This window comes from Phaethon lepturus, unplaced genomic scaffold (genome assembly GCF_000687285.1).
Source record: "Phaethon lepturus isolate BGI_N335 unplaced genomic scaffold, ASM68728v1 scaffold35779, whole genome shotgun sequence".
Lineage (NCBI taxonomy): Eukaryota > Metazoa > Chordata > Aves > Phaethontiformes > Phaethontidae > Phaethon > Phaethon lepturus.
In genome coordinates, this window is record NW_010561965.1 from 39,130 (window position 1) to 63,889 (window position 24,760).

Below are 24,760 nucleotides of genomic sequence, written 5' to 3' on the forward strand. Positions count from 1 at the left end.
AAAATTAATATTTTAAATTGAGAATGATTCAAGAATGGATGCACCCTGCAACATGGTTTTTTATTTACAAATTTGATTTATTTGTATGTAAGCAGTAGTGAGCAGTATTTGTAATCACTGCTTTTATATCTAACTTCTCCTTAATCATGATGCCTTCATCTTTGGAGTACTTGTCAAGATGTTAATAAATAAATATATAAATAAATCATTTCATTGGCTTTGATCACTTTTGTTGTCTGAAATATGTTCTCACTTGAAAGTATGGTATCTGTTTCATAAACTTGCAGTGGTTCCTTTTCATCCTTCACTCCCCAGAAGTACATTAGTGTAAAAAAGTATACTTTTACATAAAGGTGTAGTGTGTATGTATATGTGTGATAATATATTGATGATCTGCTAATGTTGAACTGAACAGCTGAATGTCCCTGAAGTGTTTGTAACTTTTTATTTTGTTTTATTTTCCCTGAACAGGCAAGTCTTTCTGAAATTCACAGCAACATGTGGGTTAGAAATGGTCTACAAATTAAAGGACAGGCCATGACTTATGTGCAGTCTCATTTCTGCAATTCAATGATTGATCCTGACATTTATCTGCTGCAAGTAAGCTATGTTTTCTGAGAAGCCAAGCCAACGCTTGTTTACAAACAAACTATTGAATAAAATGAATTTATTCTCTTTCCACAGGTCTGTGCCTCTAGGCTGGACCCAGATTATTTTATTTCATCTGTTTTTGAAAGGTAGGGTTAAACAATGTTGTTCAATGTTGTGCTAGCTGTTTACTAAGTTATGCCATGTGTGAGAAAAGGTGCATATCTCATACACATCTTCAGTGGTACAACTGCCTAGCCAAAACTGACATTTACCTAAGGGCTGTACTGAAAAAGGTATCTCAAGGTATATCCTTGATTTTATACAGGATTGTTTTTTGATTTACAGTGCAGTAGTGAAGCTTCAGACATTTGTTTTCTGAGCGCCTTCAGGGTTTTTTAATTTTTCTGCATGTTCATGTGCAAGCTTTCAGGTTATTGTAGCCTGAAGAAGTAGATAAATAGAGCTGCAATAGCAAGAGCCACAGAAAGGATGTCTGCTTTTCTGGATAGAATAAAATCAGGGTTTGAAAACAGATTAATTGGCATTAGCTTTTATTTATTTCTAAATATGAGCTGGTTTAATGTTTTAATTATATCACATTCCACAGATAGTTAAATAAAAATCCAAATTTAAAAATAAGAGGGTTTTCATGTATGTTTGCATATTATTGCATTATATGCATTTCATTTTGCATTCATTTTGGGTTGTTGTGAATATTATAATGAGTTTATCAGTACATTTCACATGGGTGTTTTAATGTTGGAGGATGATGTTTCTGACTTTGCTTTGTAGATTTAAGGTGGTAGATCTGTTAACAATGGCATCACAGCATCAAAATACAGTTCTTGATTCAGAGCATGAAAGGTCCATGTTGGAAGGAGCCTTAACGTTTTTGGTCCTTCTGTTAAGTCTTCGTTTACATTTAGGTAAGAATCATGGCTTAGAAATACTTGTATATAAACAACATGCCTGTTCATTTATATTCAATATTTAGTAGCTACCGTAAAGCTGATTAGCCATATAGTAACTTAAAGCATTCAGCACTTGGTTTCATTTTTGCCAGTTACTGAATTTTAATCCCTTATGAATTAGAAATAGACATAATACATATAAATAGAGAAAAATGGCTTTAATGGAGGTGGGTGATTTGTGTATGTGATCACATGAAGATTTTGTATCTCTTACAGGAAGACAGCAGTTTTAGTTTGTCTCTTCTGTCTCTTCTGAGGTTGTGTCTCTCATAACATTTGCGCCCCTCCCTACTTAATGTTTGTATCAAGTTTAACTTGTGTTTAATGACAAATGTATGATGAATGTGGGTTGTAAAATCATGATATTTTAATGACTCTTAAAATTTTGTTGTTCTAGGAATGACAGATGATGAGATCCTCAGAGCAGAGATGGTAGCTCAACTCTGTATGAATGACAGGACACACAGTTCATTATTAGATCTCATATCCTTGGAGTATATTAACTAATGTGCATGAATGAGAACGACAGGTACTTGGATAGTAGTGGGATTTTGGAACTCAAACAACATGTTTTCAGTTTACATAATTATAACAGATTGTGTAAAGGTGTGTTTGAATATACTTATCAGCAAAGGCATTTGCTCCAGCTTTGGTTTGTCTTATGAAATAAGCAATACTTTGTAATAGTTTTAAATTAGTTTTGATAGAAAATGCTAAACTGCTTTTGTTTGTTTGTTTGTTTGTTTAACACTACAGAAGTCTTTTAGATGCGAGGTTGAAAAGTCTGTTTTCCAATGACATTGTTTAGCCAAGCATCACCTTCACCTGGATTTAAGCCTTTGATTATTGCTAGTTTTATGCCCATATAAAAAGAAGAAGAATATATATATAAAAAATATAAATAAATACATAGCACTGTATGCTATATTGGCTTTTTCTGTCAATAGCTGAAAATGCAAATAATAGCAGTTCTGAATGCTGCTTTGGAATTAGAGTGAAATGCATGTGTTATGGGGGGAAGTGTCTTACTTGAAGAACAGCGAACTAGGAAGTCTTTCTGCGCAGTGATACGGTTCATGTCCCCAACAGCTGAATACAAATATGCAGGTTCTACTGTAATCAATTACCTGTAGGCAAATTAAATAGCTTATGGTGATTGCCCAAAAGAGCTTGCAATCCAGGGATAGGCACTGAGCAAAAATATTAGGAATTTATAAAGATAGGAAAGGATGAGATTGAGAGTTACAAATGCGTAGTAAGAATTATTAATTATTACAATATGACCTAGTAACTCAATCACTTAAGTGTGTAAAATAAGCAAATCACTTAAAGTGATTCACTGACGTGAATCACTTAACTATGTAAAATAAGTGAATCATTTATACAAGCAATCACTTCTCACTAAGCAGAAGTTTCCATATTTGTAATTGCTACTTGTGGTTTGCGGTAATGTCAGTAGGTCAATTAAGTGTTCCTACCAAAAAGGAGAAATAGCCAATCCAAGATGGAGAATTACTTATTGTGTTTATGGATCCCAAGCTATTTCCTTGCCTTTTTTCGCACTTAGCTGTAAATGCAAAGTATTCTTGGTATGAAGAGAGTCAAAGTGTTAGTAAATAAAGGCAAGTACAAAAACTTTATATACACTACAGATAGTAGTTTTTACTTCTCATTTAATACTTACCTCTTGAGCCAAGCACGTAGCAATTGGCTTGCTTTAAAAAGTTAATGTCCTAGCTAGGAGGCTTTGATTCACTTCAGTAATAGTTACTGTTCCATAGCAGCTGGAGCATACAGACCTCTTGTGGTAAACACCGAGCACTGCCGAAATGTAGCCTCTGAAATGAGTGACTGAAAATGTCAAGAGGGAAGTAAAATGCTATGTCCTGCAACTGAGTTAACTTTGCTTTCCTTAACACAAACATTACATTCCAGAAAACCCCAATCCTAAAAGTGGTATTATTCCAGGAAGCTTAAGCTTTGAATCAGTCTTGTCAGCAGTTGCTGATTTTAAAGCTCCTGTTTTTGAACCCGGAGGTTCCATGCAACAAGGAATGTATACACCTAAAGGTATGGTAATCGGTGTCCTCTTCTAACATGCTCAGTGGTAAGATGCTTAACCAAAGGTTTTTTCCTTAAAAAAAGCCCAAAACCAAACAACAAAACCCACCAAACAATGATAAAACACAAAAAACCAAAACCCAAAGCCACCACCACCAAAACCCCACAAAGTTGTTTGACTTTCTCATTATTGTTTATTGCTTATATTTAAGAGCATTACTAAAATCTGTTAATAGTCTTTAATAAGTTCATTTTGATCTAGAGTGAAAGTGAGCTTCTTGTATTAATCAGGTATCCTTAGAAAGCAAAGGAAAAATGGAGAACTGAAAAATTATGCTATTTGTATTTCACTGATCTGCATACTTAATCATTCATATGATTTTTAAAAATCTGATGCACATTCAGTAGAGTTTAGAACTGTTTGCACTAGTGAGCTGTCAGTTGTGAAGATATTTTCTTTGAACTTCTCCACATTTTAGTTACTACAGATATCATGATTCTATAATTCTTTCTTTTATATTCCTTAACTATCTTAGCAGCCTGTAACATTTTTCCCAGTCAATAGTGAGTGTCTAGAACAAAGTTCAGACTAGACTGGTTGGAGAATATTGTTCTATAATTCTGTAATGCATACAGTGCAAAAATGACAAGTTTCTTCCCCTGACCAGCTTGTCATCTAAATTGGACTCAACATAATGTTGGTATATCAAAGGAGAGGAAGAATTTAGGAACTCAGTGTTCCATCACTGTTTCCTGTCACTGAGCAGATAAGCCTGTAGGAATCTGAAATGCTCCGTGTGCTCTGGTTGTGCTTCAGCTCATGGCAAAGCAGAAGCGGGATTAACTCCCTCCCTTTGGGTTCCTCCCTTGAGAACTGGCAGAGTTGGGGTCTGACAATTTTGAAACAATTTGGTTTGTAGGCTGTGTTCTTTTGTGGATTTTTTTGGCGTTGTTAATGTAGGAACTTATACTGAACTGGCTTGTTGGCCAGTTTTTGTGCTGGGAGATTGATGAGTCAGTGAAGATCTTGTATAAAAGTAACCACCAGTGGAGTAATTTTGTGAAACCAGAGTTTTGGGAATTGATTTGTTCTGGTTCCTTGATGTGAGATTAGGCATTTAAACATTTATGTATTCAAAAACCCCTTATTTTAATGTTCTGTAAACTGCATTTCTTTATGTCATGTCTGGTTTCTGGAACTTGTGACATGCTGCTCTTTAGTTTACCTCTGGAAGAGATTTATTATCTTAAAGTTTTTTTAAGTATCTCATCTCTAGCAGTGAAGACTAAAGTAATTTGTAACACTATGCAGAATCCCTCTTTCTTATAGTAATAAAAAACTGAAAGAGCTTCTGCAGGAATAAAAGCCAGCATGGTTTTCTTGTGTACTATACACTTCTAAGTGTTTATAATCTTTAGAAAACTATATAGGTTCTCAAGAAGAATGGTGATATTCCAGTTGCTTTTAGGAATTGTAGTTTGTGGCTTGTCACAGTTTAAGCAAGTCATGTTGAGATCCATTCCCGCTAATACCTTGTTTCCCTAAATTTGGTGGTGGTGGGGAATCTACTTTATGATCGCAGAAGCCCTGGATTTTCCTTCCATTAACCATAGCTTGAAAAAAAACAACAAACCAACTTCCAAAAAAAGGACATAGTTCTTCTCTGGATTCTATGAGCTAAAGATGAGCTGCATGTGTATTTCTGCTATTCCCTGTATGGCTCCCTCACTCAGTCCTTTTTGCTCTTTGTGCATTAGCAGCCCAAATAAGCTTGGTCTCTGTTTCAGACTGCAGTAGTAAATTCTGTCCAGAAAAAGTGGATTTTTCACAAGCTAAGTTTGATCAGGTTTCATACACAGCAGAAACTATGCTAAGTGTTCTCTCTCAGCACCATACAAGTGTGTCTGTAGAACTGTTAATATTAGCAGTGGTTAATAGGAATATAGACCGCTTATCTTCCCGCCTGGGGGAAATAAATCTGAAAAGCATGATAAAGCTGCCTACTTTTGCCTGTGAAAACTTTAAAGAATGTTGTAAGCGCTTGTGTTGTGTTATGCCTGCTGGTGGACGTAATTCTGTATCCACTGGTTTTCTTCTTCCTTTGATGGGATCATTGAATCTTGCCTTCATATTGCTCTGTTACAGGAGCTAAACACTTCCAAGCTAAACAGCTTGATTTGGCTTTAGGTTGGGAACTTAGTTTTGTTTTTTAATAACTTGTAAATAGGAAAAAAAGTAGCAGTTGAATGGGATATCATTATTTATAGTCTGTTTAGACTTTTCTGTTTGTGATTGCTTTGAAAAGCCACTCTGGATGTTACTTCAGAGCTACTAAATTAAGATTTTAATGCCAAAATAATGCATAGATTTTACTTATAAAACAAAGGCATGTTTGTAAAGGATTGATGACAAATGTTATTTGATAAGAAACTTGGCCATTTGTGGGACTGAAGAAAAAATTGTGTTGTAGTCATTTGGCTCACTGCACTTAATAGTTAAATATCACCTACCTGCTAACTGCTCTGCAATCTTTACTTCCTATTTTCATGAGGGCTTGTGCTTGTCAAGTACCAAGTAAAAAATCATTAAAACCTTTTCTTACATGTACTTGGAAATCAAAAAGAGTAAAACAAGATGTGTACGGAAAAGGTGTTTTTGAGGCTGCCTTCATATACTTATAATTGGATAAATACATTTACTTAGATTTTTAAATTTGGAATTTAAAAAAAACTTTCATCAGTGTGTATAACAACTGTTATTTTATCAGAAATATGTGATTTTTCTTTTTATCTTTTATCCCACACTGTAAGCTATTATGTAACAGAAAAGAAAGCTAGAAGACACGAAAACAAAGCATGCTTATAGAAAAGATCTATTGCCTTAATAGATTGTTAATTTTTTGTTCTGAAACGAAGAAAAATATTTTTGGTGAAATCTGGATATCCTGATAAGTAATACTAATTATTAGTATAGTAAATGTTTTTAATAAGAATTAGTAAAAATTACTGTACTTTGCTGCAAAAAAATTATTATATAATAGAAAATTACATAATTAAAGCTAGTTAAGAAGAGAATCTAGAATAAGTTCTAAGGTCTGTCAAGAGAATTTTAACATGTAACTTTTTAAACAACAGCTGACATTTGGGATAAGGAATTTGACCCTGTCATGGTAATACTTCGAACGGTTTACCGTAGAGATGTACAGTCTGCAATGGACAGATACACAGCATTGTAAGTTGGATCATTTTTAGAAACGTAACATCATATTGTTGCTCCTTGTCCAGTATTATTTTTGTTTTCACTGTCTAATGCTACTCATGTTATTGATGTTTTCAGGCCCCAGATTTGTCCTTGAGTAAATAGTTCATAAATTTACAGGTAGTATCAGGGTTTTGGTTAGCTTAGTCTCCTGCTCTTCCATAAATGTTTAAAAATACATCTGAAGTGCCACAGACAAAGCAGTGAATTTCATTACAGATAAAATACTTTAACCAAAAGTTAATGTTTAAAAGTCAGTTGCAAACTGCTTAAAGAAAGCAGCCTTATCTATTTTTATTTAGTTTACATTTAGATACATGAAGCACAGTATTACACTGTTCTGTGTTTTGAAATTATATTGAAGATAATAGGGGTTTTTTGTATGTGTTCACCCATGACAGAAACCATTGGTGAATCAAATTCTGATTTAAATACAAGAAAAAACACTTGTGGGACTCTTCTAAGTTCTAAGTAGCATGGTGATTTGGTCTTAATTCTGTCCGTTAACATTCCATTCCTTACAGCTTCTTACCCTTACAGATTCTTATCTCAACTAATTTAATTTGGTTGTCTTTTATTTCACACCTTGAGAGTAAAAATCAAGTTTAAAAACCCCTTATAATAAACTTAGTGAAATAATCTTCTGCCCCTGTGCTCATTCCATTCAGTCAAAGGGTCATGATAAACATATATTGTAAGTGATTTTGAGCAAGGTAGTATTCTGTTAAGTAATTGCATTGTTTACTGCACTAGATTCCAGCTTGTTATTAGCAGTGTGGGTCCACATTGAAATTAACACTTAGGTTTTAAGTTCATAGATACAATAGCACTGGTATTGTCAACTATAGCTAATTATGTTTAGCGATTCCTAGTGTTGGCTGTAATCCATTCCTACAGATATGAGATTTCTATGGTGGATGTTTGACATATGGATTTGACTGAAGTGAGAAGTTTTCCATCTCTTCTATGTGCCTCTTAGAATGAAAATGGAATTCTTAAATTCATAGCAGGAATTAAAAAATAATTTAACTTTCATAAAGGTCATTTAAATCAGTGGTTATCCACAGAAAAATAAGACTGGATTCAGTTTGTGTATATATCCAATTTTTGGAATGCTGCTTAAATAAATTAAATGGCTTAGAAGTGCTCATCAGTTCTGCAGTCAGTCTAAACAAAAAGAATGCAAGGTAGTTGTCTATAACAGTGGCAGTCATCTACATTATTGTAGTGTTTAACATAAGTCTCATTTGTTTCAACAGTTTAAAGCAAAGTGGTAAATTCCCTGGGAACCCATGGCCTCCTTACAAAAAGAGAACACCACTACATCCAAGTTATAAAGGTCTTATAAAGCTTTTACACTGTAAAACCCTGCACATTGTGCTGTTCACGCTTCTTTACAAGGTACAGTCATAATTCTCATTAAGTCCAGTATTTTACTTTCACTTTTTTAGAATGGGAGTTATTAGAAGCATGATTTTTTAAATAGGTTATTTACAGTAGTCGGGTTCAAATTTATATAATGTTTTTATTTTTGTTTTATTTTCTAAATCTAGTATGATGATGTTTTTCTACCATTTTCATTCTTTCATGAAAGATTTTTTCATATATACCTACACTAAGTCAGGTTCCCGAGTGGATGAGCAGCCCTACTCTACTTTGAGGAACACTATCTTAATCATTAGAGTTGAATTGTTGTTCTGTGATGGTTTCAGGGAGCGTGGTTGTGTGAGTGGTGATCCTTTGGCTCCCACTGCAGAGTTTTAAGGCATCAGCAGCCCGTTCAAATACATGCAACCTTGATGGCTTTAGATCCTAAATGGCAAATAAGTCTCATAACTGCAGTTGGTCCTACCGTAGCTTCCCAGATATCTTCTGGCTTTTGAAAAGGTTATAGCACTTGTTTTTCAGGACTAATTGATGCCTTTAAATTGTGTTTGATTTTGTCTTTGATAGTTGGCTGCCCTCTTTAAGAGAAGTGTATCCTTTTTGAAGACTATGTTCATTGGAAAATGGGACTCTGAATCTGTTTTTGTACTTGGAAAGTGCTTTCAAACCAGTGTGCTGCAGAGGCAAATGAGGGACTCTAAAAAGTGGTTTGATGAAGTAGTGCTTTTCCTGGGCACACTGTCATTTTGTGCTCTGCTAAGTGCTCCCAGCTCCCCTAGAGCTCTTGTTTTGTTTCACTGTTAAACTTCTGTTGAATAGAAAATACCTATTGTTATAACAACAACTGTGTGGTATTCACAAAGAGCCATGCTTATTCCCCTGGAGTTGTTCCAGCTGATTTCTTTTTCTACAAACATATCGTATAAGTGGTCAGTGTATCATTAAGATGAGTGAAGACTTAAGACTTTACGTGAATTCATTCAGTAGATTTCACCTTTATGACAGAAAAGGACTTTTTCTGCAAAGCTTTGTATTGCTTACAAATTAATGACTTCAGTAACCTATAGGTTTACACACCAGAGCTGACTAGAACTTTGCCTGGAGTGGCAGTACCTTGTTTCCCAGGGATTTCCATAGTTTTGGCTAGAGAAGCTGCTGTGTGCAGTATGGTTAACCCTGCTTAGCCCTGGCCCCCTGCAGGGGCTGGGCTGCCTGATTCCTGCAGAGTGAAGAATGAGGCTGAGATGTGGTAGTACGTAGCAGAGACTGGGGAAAGAGAATACTTAGAGAAAGTACTCAACAGGAGACTTACAGGAGGGCTGCTGAAGAAAAGGAGATTTTGGGATTATGTAGAAGATGAAATAATATTTTGACATGGAACAAAAATGGAGAATGTAGGGAAGAAATGCATCGATGCATCGTCTTTTACCGTCCTGCTTGTATTGGGGTTTTGGCCATTTTATCTCTTTTCTGTTAAGAAGCCTCAAGGACTTAAAATTTCTGGGTTGCTGTTATAGCTGGAATGCCAAATATGTTTCTGCCAGATTTATGGATGATAGAAATTACATAGTGATTGATTCCATGGGTTGGCTTAAATGATGTTTTGTCTACTTGTGAAATTTTACCAATTTATTACAGCCTTTATATCTCTTGGCTTTTGGAACTGCCTACAGAAGAACAGTAAACTATATTTGATGATTTAACTTTCCAGAAGTGTTAGTCAACATGACTTTTGATTCTGACTGGTACAACTGCACATGGTTTTCATATTAACAATACACTGAGTGCCCTTTTAAATTAAATAATCTCTGTAATCTCAGATTTGATTGGGTGTGCAAATCAGATGCTCAAACATAATTTAGAAAAGCTATTGTAAAACAGTGTTTGTTTGAAGAACTTTTCTCTCTGGTGTTTCTAATTATCTACTTACGAAATTTGGACCTTTCAAGACCAAGTTATGTTAAAAACTTTACTAAGCTACATTCTAAAAATATTCATTTCTATAGTGGCCTGTCTACAATGAAATCCTAAACTTTTTTTTCTCATCCACTTTTTTGGTAACTTGCAGGTTCTTGCCATTTTCTTCCTTTTAAATTAGAATATTCTCTAGAGGAAAGGTTGTCCTGGTTTTTAATTTCAGCAGCACTGGTTCTTCCTCTCAATGCATTGAAAGCTGTGTTAGAAGAAAGATATGGGCATTTATTAATTTAAAGATAAGATTATTTATTATTTGTAATTAAAAAATATCATGAAGATGGTTGTGAACTAAATTCATGTTAACCCTTCTGGTGTTCCCCATTATTGAGGCATTGCTTAGAGGACTACGACCTCATGGACCTTATGGTGACTGATCATGTGAAAAAGGGAGAGAAGGCTAGGTGCAGCTCTTTGGTTGTAGCTGATGGTAGTGGTGTTTGTGTAGCTTTACCTGGCGCTTCAGTGTTAAAGTAGCTTGAACTAGTAACAATTTTAAGGTACAAATTTGTTTGACTGGAAAGAGATTAATTTTGCTTTTGTGGTGATGCTCAAAGGTTGTTTTTTTCTAAGCCTCAAAATTATTTTTAATAATCTTAAAATAGAAAGTGAAGAATCCAAAGTATTATCCAGAACACTCTTTTTCTACATTAAGATATATTGAAGTCTTAATAGGCTGAGTGGAATAATGTTGTCCTGTCTTTTGAATACAACACCCTTGTTGATCCATCACATCCAAAATTAAATGTCTTATTTTGTAGTAATGTTCCATTGCTGTTATGGGAGAGCTATATTAAAGCTATTACTCTTACTATTCTTGGCCTACTTGGAACTTTTTAAAAATCCTATAGCATAATCACTAATCAGGTATTTTGTTGGAGCATTCAGTCATAACAAGAGTGAAGTTTAAAATATCTTGCTGGTGTTTCAGAGTAGATATTCCAGGAACTTGAATAGGCAATTCACTGCTCTTGAAAATAATTTTTTCCTAACTGTATATTTATGCTTGTGATAAGACACATGCATTTCAACACTTTGAAAGTGTTACTGTGTAACAAAAAGAAAATTATTTCAAATTTAAAGTTGGTGCTCAGTGTCTACCAAAAATATACTTAGGGTAGCAAGTGTTGTTATGGTGTTCTGCCTGTTTGGTCTTTTCTTTTTAACTGGTACTTGTATCTCATGATACAGCTCTTGTGAGCACAGTGATTAATTAAGAAAAAAAAACCCAAACAAACAAACTGGTAAAAATCATCTATGTGGCTCAAGACCTTGTACTTTTCCTAGTGTGGCTAACCTGGAAGGTCATGCTTAAAGATAAAATTTGTAGGTAGTATCTTGAGCTTCTTCGTATGAGACTCCTGGCTACTTTCTTTACCTTCCAGTTTCGGTTGGAGATGTCCATCAGGTTTTTGGCAGATTTTGGTTTTTTTGTAATAGGGATTGTAAGAGTATCAAAGATAAACCGTTCTAAGATGTGAATATTTGTTTCGCTGCCTAGATATTAATGGATCATCAGAATTTATCAGAACATGTGCTTTGCATGGTTTTGTATTTGATTGAGCTGGGGTTGGAAAATTCTACAGAACAAGAGTCAGATGAAGAGGTAAGAATAAATACCATCTTCTTCATTAAAATATAAAAATATCGTCTAATGATTCAATAGTCTTTAAAAATAGATGTTTATTAAAATTCTAATTTTACCATAGGAATTAGAACAAAACATCTTTCTTTTTTTCCTTAAGCAGGGATCAACTAAGCAAAAAAATGTAAGAAAATTGCATACTGTTGTGAAGAGGAGTATGGTATCTTGTTATGTTTCTCAATAGTTTCTGTATATCTAACCTGACAAAACAGATTGGTTAGATCTTTACTACTCTGTAATTTAGTACATGAAATTGGGTGCAAAACCAAATTACAGCGATTGAATCTAAAACTCACTTAGATTTCTAGATTTTCAACTGAAACTTGTATCACTGAGCATTTTGTTGTTAAAGCTCTTTATCTTCTAAAATGTATGAATTTGCCAAAATTTTAGCTGTGCTTTTGATGAGAATTTGAATATAAAGAACGATTATTTTAATGATACCAGGTTTCCTTATGGTATATGACTTTCATAATTTTTCCTACTGTTTAACATTGCTTATACGACTAAGGATCTGCCACACTTTTTTCAGATACTGTCTTCTGTATAGTTTGGATTTTTTGTATTAATCTTAGATTGTACAGTTTAGGATTACTGTGAGTAGTTCCTTTTACTTGTGCTGGATAGTACTGATTGCATGTATTTCGTTACATTCATAATTAAATGTGTAGATTTATGTGTTTATCAGACCTGTAATCCTCATGGTAGGCATCAGTTTTATAATTTTTAAGATGTGTATCGGCTTTAATGAGGTACATAGTGTTTAACATATTGTTCAACATATTGTTCCTATCTCACGGAGAGATGATGGCCTCTGTAATAGATTTAAAAAAGCAACATGAATTATTGTAACACGTAAGAAAAAGTATACTTTTTTTAAATATCATTTTAGGAATCTGCAGGTGGACAAGAGCGTTGCCATGATAGTTGGTTTCCAGGTAGTAACTTGGTTTCTAACATGCGTCACTTCATTAACTATGTACGAGTAAGAGTACCAGAAACTGCTCCAGAGGTGAAGAGGGAACCACCTGCAAGCACGAGTTCTGATGGCTTAGCTTCATCACAAGTAAGTATATACAAATGCCAGTTCTTTTTCTAGATCAGTTTAAGTTATTGCCTGTTTTGGCTTTTTTTGTTAGGATTTTTTTTTTTACTGTTTTTATGAATTACTTAAGATACTTTCTTTCTCCAGTAATCCTTCCTAACTGTACTGATAACAGAAACAGAGTTTATTTCAAATGATACCTCCTTCCAAGTGATGTATTTAATGACTTTTTTTTGTCCTCAATCTGCCAGAGTTCAAGGCGGAAGAGCCTCCAGAGAGAGGTAGATCTGTGTGCAGTTTGTTCTCCTAAGCAATTAACTAGCAACATGGCTTTAATTGTGCTCATCTTAACATTCAGTGAAATCTGCTAATTTTCCTGAATTTCCTTTTAATTCATATTGCAAGGACTCATGCTTTTTTCATATTGTTGATTGTAATTTTAGGTAGTAGACTTTTAAGCAAAGGAATGACCTTACATTTTTAATACTTATTTTGAAATAAAAGCTCTCTATCAAATATAAAATGTCATTGATAGCTTACTGCTTGAGCTTTGTGTTTAGGCCTGTTTTGTCTCGCCAACGTATTACTAACATTTAATAATGTAGAGTAGTCCTAGCTTTCTTGAATCTAGATAAGTTTAATCTTACATTGAAATGCATTTAAAATTATTAATGGCAAGTTTATTTGGGGTTTTTTGCTGAAAACAAAATGAATATGTAAGTAGTGGGATCCTGAAAGATTTATACCTGGTAGATAATATAATTTCTGTGTCAGGATTGCTTTTGTATCCAGCACTTCAGATTATTGTATGCCAGAGGTAGTGAAATACAATGGGTATTTCTTTTGCATGTTAATGTTAGAAAATTAGATCAACATTTGAAGTAGGTAGGCGAGATGAAATAGATTAAAACATAAAGAAGGTAGGTGAGATCACTGTGAGAATACCATTTTTATATTTGATCTCTGAAGTATTTGGTCTCTCTTGGCTGCCCAGCCTTCTGAGAAGGAGAGGGTAAGATGTTAAAGTGTTCTGAATTTCATGTTCAAAATATTCAGGAAACATCTCTCTGCTATGTATTCAGTATAAGTGAGTTGCTTCCATGTATCCTTAATTTGGGACTGACAGCAAGGGTAGCATAGAATAGAAACATTTGAATGGGCTCTGTCATTAATGTAAGTGCACTCATATGCTCATGTGCTCTGAATAGCAAGCTCTGCTTGCAAATATGGGTATGTGGCTTCTGGATCTCAGCTAGTAAATCCACATGTAAAAGACAGTGCCCATGGGGATATGTAGGCTCACCTGTGTTCAGATGTGTGGGATTAGGAGTTACATTCTGCAGCAGTGCTCAGTAGACTTTAATAAAGATCTTTAAATGGCATAAAGATACTGACATTATGAATATTCCAGGAAAAGTAAGGAAGTATTACTTGGAGGACAGAATTCTAAGTTTGACTAGAGCAAAGCCAATTTTCAGTTGTTTTGGTATGGGTGATATTTGCATTTTGTACTTGGCTTTTTATGCAATTATGTATAACAGAATTGTATCAAAGTATGACATACAGGATTAGTATTTTTCTATACCAAATTTCAGTAAATTTTGGCAGAGGAGAGGAAACTTAAAATGTTTTGTGCTTTTCCTCCTAATCTAAAATATTTTCTATAGTTTTATAAATGTATGTTGGTTATATTTGTATTTTTGAAAATTAAACATTGTAATTTTTTCCCCAAGAATTCAGGGACAGCTCAAGTGTTCAGTTTGGTCGCAGAACGTAGAAAGAAATTTCAGGAGATCATCAATCGGAACACCAGTGAGGCAAATCAAGTGGTTCGGCCCAAAACGTCAATGAAATGGTCAGCACCTGGTGCAACTCCACAGCTAACCACAGCCATTCTAGAAGTCAAGGAAAGCATACTGTCCTTGCTGATTAAATTGCACCACAAACTCTCAGGAAAACAAAACTCTTACTATCCTCCGTGGTTGGATGATGTGGATGTTTTAATCCACCCAGAAATTCCAAGATACTCTCATGGTGATGGAATGACAGCAGTAGAAAGAATTTTATTGAAAGCTGCTGTACAGAGCAGATTGAATAAACGTATAATTGAAGAGATATGCAGAAAGGTGACACCTCCTGTACCACCAAAAAAGATTAGTTCTGCAGAGAAGAAAACTCTGGATAAAGAAGAAAGGTAATGTTAATAATAAAGGGTCAGTAGAAGGGCGGTGTGTGTTGTGCATCTCGTGATTGATCTGTCTCTAGGTCTTTGCATGAACAACTTACTAAAATAATAAGTCTTAATTCTACAGTTCTCTTTATCCATTTTGTATATACATGATTTACATGGGTACTGGGGAAGAATCTGCACCTTGCTAATTTAGATCTTTAAACTAGAAAACTTTCATAATGACTTTGTGTGATGTACATCCTCACCCTTCGTGTTGCCATGTATGCCATTCATATTTACAAAGGGGCAGAATTAAGATTGTGTTAATTTTTGAGGCTTAACTGTGCAACCTCAAGATGAGTTAGAAATTTTTTTTTTATTTGTATTGTCTGTTCATTCACATGCACACATCACACCATGAGTATTTTTGTACTGTATGTGGGTTTGGTAATGCTGCCTTTTTTGCCTGACACATAAAATTTTAAAATTATGTTTTTAAAATTGTTTATCGTTTTTTATTTAAAAAAAATATACTCATATTTTCTTATAATGTGGTCTGAAAACCTGCATGCCAGTTATCTATCTTGGGCTGAAATTTTTGGGGGAAAAATCTGAGACAGTTTTGAGATTGAGGTTAAGGCATAATGAGTCCTGAGAGCACCTAGAATACTAGCGCTACTGAAACTGAGTGCAGACGCCTGCTTCTCTTCTGCTTTCAGCAACTGCTGTGTTGTCAGAGGAGTCCTGCAGAGGAGGAATCATCCAGTTCAAATGCCTAGAGGACAGCAACTAGAGCTGAGAAGCAGAGGTGAAAACTAGGCCTGGCAGGGGCAAAGATTTGAAGAGTGGGAGTGGAAGGAGAAACCTTCTGGTCAATGTAATAGTGAGCAAAGGGAAGGTGCCAGGTCAAGTGAATAGTTGATGTGGGAAGACTCAAACTGGCAAGCTGAGGATGTTAGGGAAGAACTGCATTGTCAGAATGGAAATACTCAAGAGAAGAGTAGCAAATTAAAAGAACGAATTTTTAATGAAAATCTCAATCAGGGAGAATGGGATCTTGAGAGGAGGAGGAGAATGTGGAACAGGAATGCAAATGCCTGGAGGGCATGAGTAAGACAGAGATTGGCATTTGGGGGATGTAATAAAGCCAGTTGGAAAGAAGAGTTGACTGGAGTGGGGCAATGGGAAGAGATTGGTAGCTGGTTAGTACAAAAGATTGAAAGGTGGCATTTGAAGGAAGGGGTTGGTGGACAGGGTTAGAAGGTTGGGGTGTAGAGAGTGGGGTGATGGGGTCAGAGAACTTATCACGTTCAGTGCTGTAGAGACAGGGCATAGGCTGGAATGGACAAGAATACTCAAGTGCTTGTCTTGTGCAATATTTTGATTATTAATGATTTATGTAACCAGACTATATGATTATGATTCTAGAAATTTGGGTAAAAACACACAGCCATCTGACTCAGATGGTTTCTGGAGTACCTTTATTTATCCTGCTATTTTTATTTGTTTGAAAATAAATTTTCCACTAAATTTGCTCTGATATGTCCAAGACTTACACTATACTTGACAATTAAACATAACAAAAAAATAAAAATAGATTTACTATATTTTTATAAGTTACGTACTTTACAAAGCAAAACTAATTTTTTCTTGCAAGTGTTCAGTTAATGGTTTAATTTTCAACATTCCTTGTAATAGTTGAGTAAATGAGAGAAGTAGTCAAGGTTTAGCATGTAAAACTGTCTTTCAGAAAATACCAGACTGAATGGCTGCTTTAGATAAAACAGCTACATCTTGGACACCTACTCATTGTTGTGGTACTCGGTGGTGCTAGATCTGTGTACGAGAGAAGCACGGAAATCAATTAACTGAGTAACTTTTCATATAGAAAAGGGTAAAGTCATTGCTTTCCCGCAGAAAGGATGTGATATTTTCAAGGATCTATTCTGGGCACTTTATATTTTCAGTTAAGTTCTGGGACAAAAGTAACGATAAAAATAAATGTTTCCAGTTCTTTGTTGTTCTGAGTGGCTGTTTTCTTCTCCCCAAATCCATAATGGCATTGGGGACCCATGAAGTTTATTAATGGACAGTGTGATAACTGAAATGACTAATCTCATAGACTGACAGTCTCATATAGTCAGGCTGCAATTTTTACTTTCTTTTTTTGATTGTATCATTTTGGTTTTTTCTCCCCCAGTGATCAAGTGGCCGTGTTCAGTGATCACCCTTTTTGGTTACTTCAACATACAGTGACAAACTTGGCATCACTCAGGCAATGGGTTGTCACCATAGAAACCGAAATACAGAACTAGAAGAGAGCTTGAGCTGCTTGCAGTATTTTTTTCAATTGCAGTGTCATACTCCCATGGGCTATCGTGGAAAATTACTAAGCTGTACTGAATCTGTCAGAATTTGTTTATGTCTTCTTATTAAAGGCCTCTATTTACAGTCACTCTGCTTTTAGTCAAGGCATATATTGAGAAATTCCCAGGGAGAAATAAATAAAAACAGGTTTAATGAATGCCCTGATATGATCCTTAGAATAATGAATCTTGGGATTGTTGTAAATAGAAGTTATTTTGAGAAATGGTGGCTGTACAATGTGTCAGATAAATGGGCAGAGCTATTTGGGTTTTTAAGGTGCCCTTAAGAAAACAAGTCAGAAGCTTTGACATAATAAACAGGCCACCTCAGGATACCAGTTTACAGTATAGTAGCTGCTTTGGGCCTGTGCATGCCTGTTCCGGTGCCAGGACAGTGATAATCAGACAGTGCTGGAGACTAAAGAGCAACCCATCAGCATATCAGATGCCAAGTGATGTTTTTAAATCCCTTGTTAGTTATCTGATTCATCTCTGAGTGGGGGGAAAAAAAGTCATTGTAAATGCTGATGCACAGCATTTGTAGCTCTGATAGAGCTGCCCTAGCTGCCCTGGAGAGGTGCTGTATAAAGCCCTCATCCATGGGGCACGTAGGTCTTTGCATGTGGTGAGCAGCTTTGGTGTGAGTTTTGTTTGGTTTTCCCACTTGAACTCTTCCATTTCCTCTATTTATAAACGATCCTTTCTTGGTACCTCAGGAAGAAAAAATCAATGACTTATTTTCTTTATCTTTGCACACCTATCAATATTCCTCTACCCGCTGCAGTATATACATACAGGGAGCTATAGAATAGCTGGTCATATAGCCTTCTACAGATCACTAATACAGTTTAAATAGAAGGATAGACAAGAGTCTCTGTTGTCTTCCATTTGTAAATCCAGAGCTGCGTTAAACAATGAGGAAAAATTTAGTGAAGTCGGCTTGGCTTCAGGGAGGTAAGGGCCTTGGTGACCAGTATCTAGGGTGGAGGTGGGGGAGAAGGAGCCAGTATGAGGAGCCTTAGCTGGAAAAAAATTATTCATAATTGTCTCCCTTGGCATCAAGCTTGATATCAAAAGTGAGCGAGGTAGGCTTTTGTTGTTGTTATTAACTTGTAAGCATTGGTCGCTCACAAGAGTACTTGTTTTTGTACAATGGCTGACATTTCACTCTGTTATTCTTCCCTTATGTAACAGAAAATAACTTTCAAGAATACGATCTTGGGTTCTTTTTCTTATGATGCCATGTCCTAATCCGTTAAAGGATCCTTTGTTTTTCTGAGCATTTTTTTTTTAGGACAGGATTCTATTCCTTTCTTTCAGACTCAAAAGCAAATAACTCTTATTTCTTAAAAAACTCTACTTTTAAAGCAAGAGATTCCTTTTTTAGGCTTGAAAATTAATCCTTTATTTAGAGAAAACTTGAATTTTGAATGCTATTGTTGAAGGTGGCGACTGTAATCAGCCTGACACTCTAAACAAATTATTTTCCTCCATTATACACTTTTTTTTTTTTCCTCTTCCCCCTTCCTCTTTCACTCAGACGACAGAAGGCCCGAGAAAGGCAACAGAAATTGTTGGCTGAATTTGCCTCAAGGCAGAAAAGCTTCATGGAAACTGCCATGGATGTTGGTAAGTTGTTGTGTGATTGACTGCTTGCCTTTTCTTTTTTCTTTTTTTTTTTTTTAATTTCCATGTTAATGTTAAGGTTTTTACTCAAACAATTTAAAAAAACCCCAGCAAACCTCCCCTCAGATTCTACTACTGTATCCACTCGTTCACTAAATACTTCTTAAGAGGCTTAAAGTTGTATTTTCTAGGGCAGATAATACTGAATACATAATTGCTAAATAATAGATTAAATGGTCTTGAAAATATTTAAAAGAGAACACATTATATGTAGGACATAATTTTATTCCTGTTTTTTCTTAACACACAGTGGATTAAATGATTAAATGTGTGTGAGGTATTTTAAAGTATTTACCTTTTAATATAAAATGACCCAAAGTTAGTTTCTCATTTAAAGATTGCATTTTCTTTAATCTGTAATACTAAAATTTAAGATTATTTCTTCATAGAGCCTCAAATTTTAGTAAGGTAAAACTTTAGCATTTTAAATTTATGTATAGAATTAAGGAAAGCGTAATTTTTAGATCATCTCAGTTGCTATAAGTGATAACATTGTATTTTATTTCAAGTACAGGCTTTACAGCAGAATCAGCTCTTGTTTTTCTTGAGGATAAATTTTTTCAGGTTCTTCTGTTTTAGAAGCACATAATCTTGATTAGTTTCCTTGTGTTTAACTGGGAAAAGGAAAATAGTTTCATCATCTGGATTACTTCATTGAAAATTAGCACTTCTGAAAGAAAGCAGGAATCTCTTTTCTTTTTTCCCCCCCTCTTTCAATCAAATATCATCATCTATGTATTTTGATTTGAGTCTAAGCACTGGTTAGAAATATTTTGACAACTGTTTTTGCTGAGCAAGTCTGGTTTTTGAAATTGTTAAATTCCCTTCAGCTCATATGTTGCTGAGAAGATTTATTCCTTCATACTTAACGCAGGTCGTGGATACAGCAATCATTGAAATTTCTGTAGCAAATTAATGACTATATATGGTGTTATGTTTGGAGGGTGTGCAATACAACTCAAAGTTCACAGATAAAAATGAGTTTGTCATGCTTATTAAATGGGTAACTATTTCTTTTTAATCTATTTGCTGAAGTAAGGAAGAAGAAACATGCAGTTCTACTTAATAAAAATTAAGTCTTTTTTTACAGTGGTAGCTGATCAAAAGCAACTGCAAAACTTTGATTCTGCAGTCACCTATATTTTGAATTCTTGATATTGCAACTTCAAAGTTCATGCTTTTATATATGAAATCACATGTATCTATATATGTATTTATCTGTCATAGCTATGTATGCATAAATACTCCCATGCTTGAGTTTTATAAGCTACGTGTAAGGTAACTGCTTTGATTTGTGGATGAAGCGTAGTAGTTAAATCAATAAATTACACAGCATTTATTTGTGTGGAGGACTGGGAACACTTAGCTTTTACTTAACGACATGTCTCAAATACTAATAGGACGAGAGGAAATGGCCTCAAGTTGCGCCAGGGGAGGTTTAGGTTGGATATTAGGAAAAATTTCTTCACCGAGAGAGTGGTCAAACATTGGAACAGGCTGCCCAGGAAGGTGTTGGAGTCACCATCGCTGGAAATGTTCAAAAACCGTGTGGATGTGGCGCTTTGGGACATGGTTTAGTGGGCATGGTGGTGTGGGTTGATGGTTGGACTTGATGATCTTGAAGGTCTTTTCCAACCTTAATGATTCTGTGATTCTGTACTAAAAAGAACCCTTAATATCTATAACAAGCAGACCTCACCTTTGTGCTTATGATTGTGCATTAGAAAGTTCTTGGGCATGCAACACTTAACTGTTTGTTTCTTAGTATTTAAACAATTAATAACTTTAGATATCTCAACATAAAATGTAGTGTTTGTGGTCAATTATACCAGGTCATGCACAGCAGTAGATAGAACCAACTTAGTGGACTACATTTTGATGAAGTTGTTTTGCATGAAGAAGTTTCTTGGCAACAACTTAATAGAATTCCAGGCATTGTGTTAGCTGAATAATTGCTTTGCTTTTTCACTAACTTTTTTCAGTGTCTTCTGGGTTGCCATACTGTTTTCTGAGTTTGTGATGAAAATTCACTGAATTTGTGCTATAGTCTAATATTAACTAGCTTTTATGTTCTGACTGGCATTAGAATAGCTGGCAGAAAGGAAATGTGTATTCCATTATAGTGTGAAGGATTTATACAAAAGCATAGATTAATTGTTTGCCAGGAATATTTTCTTAAGTTTGCTCTAATTTTTTTTTTAAACGGAAGTAATTTGTTCAGCTGTGCATGCAGTCTCTATATGTTACAGCAAATTATTGAAAAAGTTGCAAATTCATCTGAGATTCTGAAAGTAAAGGTTGGCATTTTCTTGCATATAATCACTGTAGAAAAAATTGCAATTATTTAGCCCTTTCTGTTTGTGCCCCCTGTTACTTTCTATTTATATTCTGTGACATCTGCAGAACTGCATTGCCATTCAAGCTTGCCTGGAAGTAATTAAGTGAAATTTAGAAACAGTTATGCTAATGGCCTAGGATGGAACAGAATCCACTGTGCTGTGTTTAGCTGTTTGACTACAGGACAAACATTAAAAAGCAGAAAAATAAACGAAGAAGCATCATTCTAAGAGCAGCAGATAGAACTCTTGAAATATCTGAGGAGAATGTCTAGTGAGTCAAAAATGTATTGTCATGTAATCACATACAGTGTCAGCTCCATAGGCCTTCTAGTCTCCTAGTAATAGCTACTTTTAAATCCTTGTTCTGAGAGCACATACCTCAGTCTGAGGCTATGGTTTATCCGTTATGATGTGGAACTCCATGCGAGAGATTTTTGGAACTTCACTGCCTTTCAGGCAGGACTTCGTAAGAACAAAAAAAAATCCCTCTGCTCCAGGTTAATAGTAGCCTTTAACAAATTACAGTGATATTTGTAATGATCTGTCTATCTAAGTTTTAGAAACATGAAATATTACAATCCATTCCAGGCAAGCTGCTGAACTACTTAACCAAATTTGTAAATTGGTTAATTTGTGAACTACAAATATTAAGACATCTCACATTCCTTCAATAGTTCCGCTGTCTCTAAAGGGCCCAATGTGACTTTTTTTTTTAATGCCTCGTGATAAGTACGCAGTGTCGTTTTTGTGTTTCTTTCCAATGATATGAGTCTCGGCAGGACATCATTTTGTCCTTCAACCAAACGTTCCTTAGCTAGAGTTAAAAAGAAGTGCAGAGTTTTAATGCAAGGTGACATACATTTCCTAACGCACAATCTTCTGAACCCAGATAGAAAAATAAATTAGATACTGATCTCTTGAGAATATATAGGCTGGGTCAGGGCAAAGTATATTAGCATGCTAATGGTTGTTTTGATGCCAAGGGGCTACTTTGACACACAATGTATACAGCAGGAAAAATGTTGACTACAGTCAATAGAGATTGTAAACTATATTTACTGTGTTTACAGAGCCCTTTCAGTTCTGGGGTTTTGCTGGGTAGGGGAAAGAAGGGGAGTGAATCTTTAACTCTGGAGAGTATAAATGAAGTAAAATTCAGGCAGCAATGCATTCTGCGATAAAACAGTGTGCTAGATTTTAGCAGACTGATCAGTATTTGCTAGGAAGTAAGAAATAGTAGAATTTTGTAACTTTGGGCCTTTTACTCCTATTGGTACAAAACCAAAGAGCTAAATAATGAACTTTTTTAAAAACCCATGGGAATGGCAGTGTTTGGCACTACCCTGGATTTCTGTCACAGTTTAAATGTTTTCATCCTCCTTCAGTGTTTGTTTTTTGTTTGTTTGTTTTCTTTGTTTGTTTGTTTGTTTTAATGAGGTTCATATTTATCCAGATTTCTGGAGTAATTCACAAGGGCAAAAAAAAGTCCCAGAACCCACTATAAGGGGATAGGGTGTGTGACCCATGAGACAAACCTCATGAGAGAAACTTGGTGAATTGATACCACTATCATGTGCCTTATCTTGTGTTTCTCATTTACTTCTTCTTCACACACATTGACATCATCAGGACAAGTCTCACTGAAATCAGGGTAAATCTTTGGAGTGTCAGACTTTTAAACTGTTTGGTTGTATTCCAAAGAATGCTTGACATAAAATACACTTGCTGTCTTACACAGCTGCTGCCTAGCTAGTAAAGCCGTGCTTCAGCCTGGCAACTAAAGCCACCTTGGTCTTCCTTGCTCTCCTGTTGCCACTACCTACTTCCTGAATCTCCAGTGGAGTGACAAGAAGTCTTGTTTTGGGAGCCAGTGGATTTCAAAACAAAACTGCTGGCTCCTACAAAACCTGTTTGAATAGTGGAGGAGTAATATGCCTTAAGATCAGTGTCTTAGCAAACGGCTGGCAGAGGATTCCTTTGGCACTCAGTAAGGCAATGTTCTTCTGGGACGCAACACACAACTGCTGTTTTCATGGAAATACCTTCCTAGTGTTAGCAAAAAATGTTGGGGGTTTGTGCACTGCTGGAAGCAAAATAAGGAGATTTAGATTATTCTTCACCTTTTAGTTGCAACTGATGTAGCTTTGTTCATGTGACAGTTTTTCGTGGTGATTTGGGTAGGGTTTCTAGCCAGAGTAGAAGGAATTCTGTGTTATATTAAAATCAACGTTTAACTATAAAGACTTCTCATTAATATAAAAGGACATTTACTAAATTAATAATTTTCATTAAGCTGTTTTTTTATAATTGCATTCTGGGAGCTAGGAAATGTTAGCTTGTGCTTTAAAAATTGGTAAGAACCTACATTTTCTAAATCAAATTAATAAAATGGCATTACAACTCCAGTCATTTTAAATAAGTACTTCACAAGTTGCCATGGAAAACATAAAGCACTTCTGTACGTTTTTTTTATACGAAATGGGGGAAAAAAAACCCACCAAAACAGCTGTGGAGCTACAAGTTTCTGGCCATTTTAAGCTTCAATATGAGTAGTATTGCAGTAAATGGCAGTTTAGTTTTATTTTTCCCCATGGGAAACAGGAAATATATAACTGAAAGTAAAGTAGGATGGAGACATGGCAATTACTTCATATTCACAAGTATCAATGCATTAATGACATATTTTAGAACAAGATTTATAGAGAAAAGGCTGTCTCATTTTCAGCAGTGTTCGGAGTTGAAACATGTTTTTGCTGGTCGTTGACAGTGTAAGTAGTTCATGTAGCTGGTGAGGCAGGGTCTGTGGCTTCTGCAGAGGCAAAACTCAGGAAGGCAGGAAGGACAAGATTGAGATCATTACTATATGCATAGCTTGCTTTCTTTTTTCCAGACTGCCACTGATATATTTTCACCCCAGGAATTATGCTGCCAAAATGTACCCTCTCAAACAGAGCCTTACCTTCCAAAGAAGTCAAGAACTAGTTTAAGTCAGTAATCAAAGTTTATCATAGTCCATTCAGAAAGAATTAGGGGGTTTTGTTTGGTTGGGGTTTTTTGGTCTGCTTAATTTGTTCTGCTTGAGATTTTAAATTCTTGCCAATTTCTCTTACTCGTGGATTTTGTGTAAGTTGACTTTGTTTTCTTTCACTAGCTCTGGGGGAAATTATTTTATCAGGAAGTCCTCCTTTATGCTAGAAGTTTAGTTACCTTGGAATTTTATTGTTTGCCAAAGTAGCCTAGCACTAGATCTAAGTAGTTGTGAAGGAA

At 35.3% G+C, this 24,760-nt stretch overlaps 1 protein-coding gene across 1 annotated transcript in view; it reads left to right on the forward strand.

Moving 5' to 3' along the window:
- Window positions 1-19,097, forward strand: part of UBR3 (ubiquitin protein ligase E3 component n-recognin 3 (putative)) — a gene marked incomplete at its 3' end in the record, with an annotated part of 44,680 nt that extends 25,583 nt beyond the window's left edge. The window contains exons 13-24 of the mRNA XM_010294146.1: window positions 472-600; window positions 685-737; window positions 1,384-1,517; window positions 1,960-2,045; window positions 3,491-3,632; window positions 6,759-6,855; window positions 8,142-8,283; window positions 11,744-11,848; window positions 12,780-12,953; window positions 13,184-13,213; window positions 14,666-15,126; window positions 19,009-19,097. Coding sequence (XP_010292448.1) covers window positions 472-600; window positions 685-737; window positions 1,384-1,517; window positions 1,960-2,045; window positions 3,491-3,632; window positions 6,759-6,855; window positions 8,142-8,283; window positions 11,744-11,848; window positions 12,780-12,953; window positions 13,184-13,213; window positions 14,666-15,126; window positions 19,009-19,097 — 1,642 coding nt within the window. The remainder of the gene's footprint in view (window positions 1-471; window positions 601-684; window positions 738-1,383; window positions 1,518-1,959; window positions 2,046-3,490; window positions 3,633-6,758; window positions 6,856-8,141; window positions 8,284-11,743; window positions 11,849-12,779; window positions 12,954-13,183; window positions 13,214-14,665; window positions 15,127-19,008) is intronic.
- Between the last annotated feature and the right edge of the window lie 5,663 nt (window positions 19,098-24,760).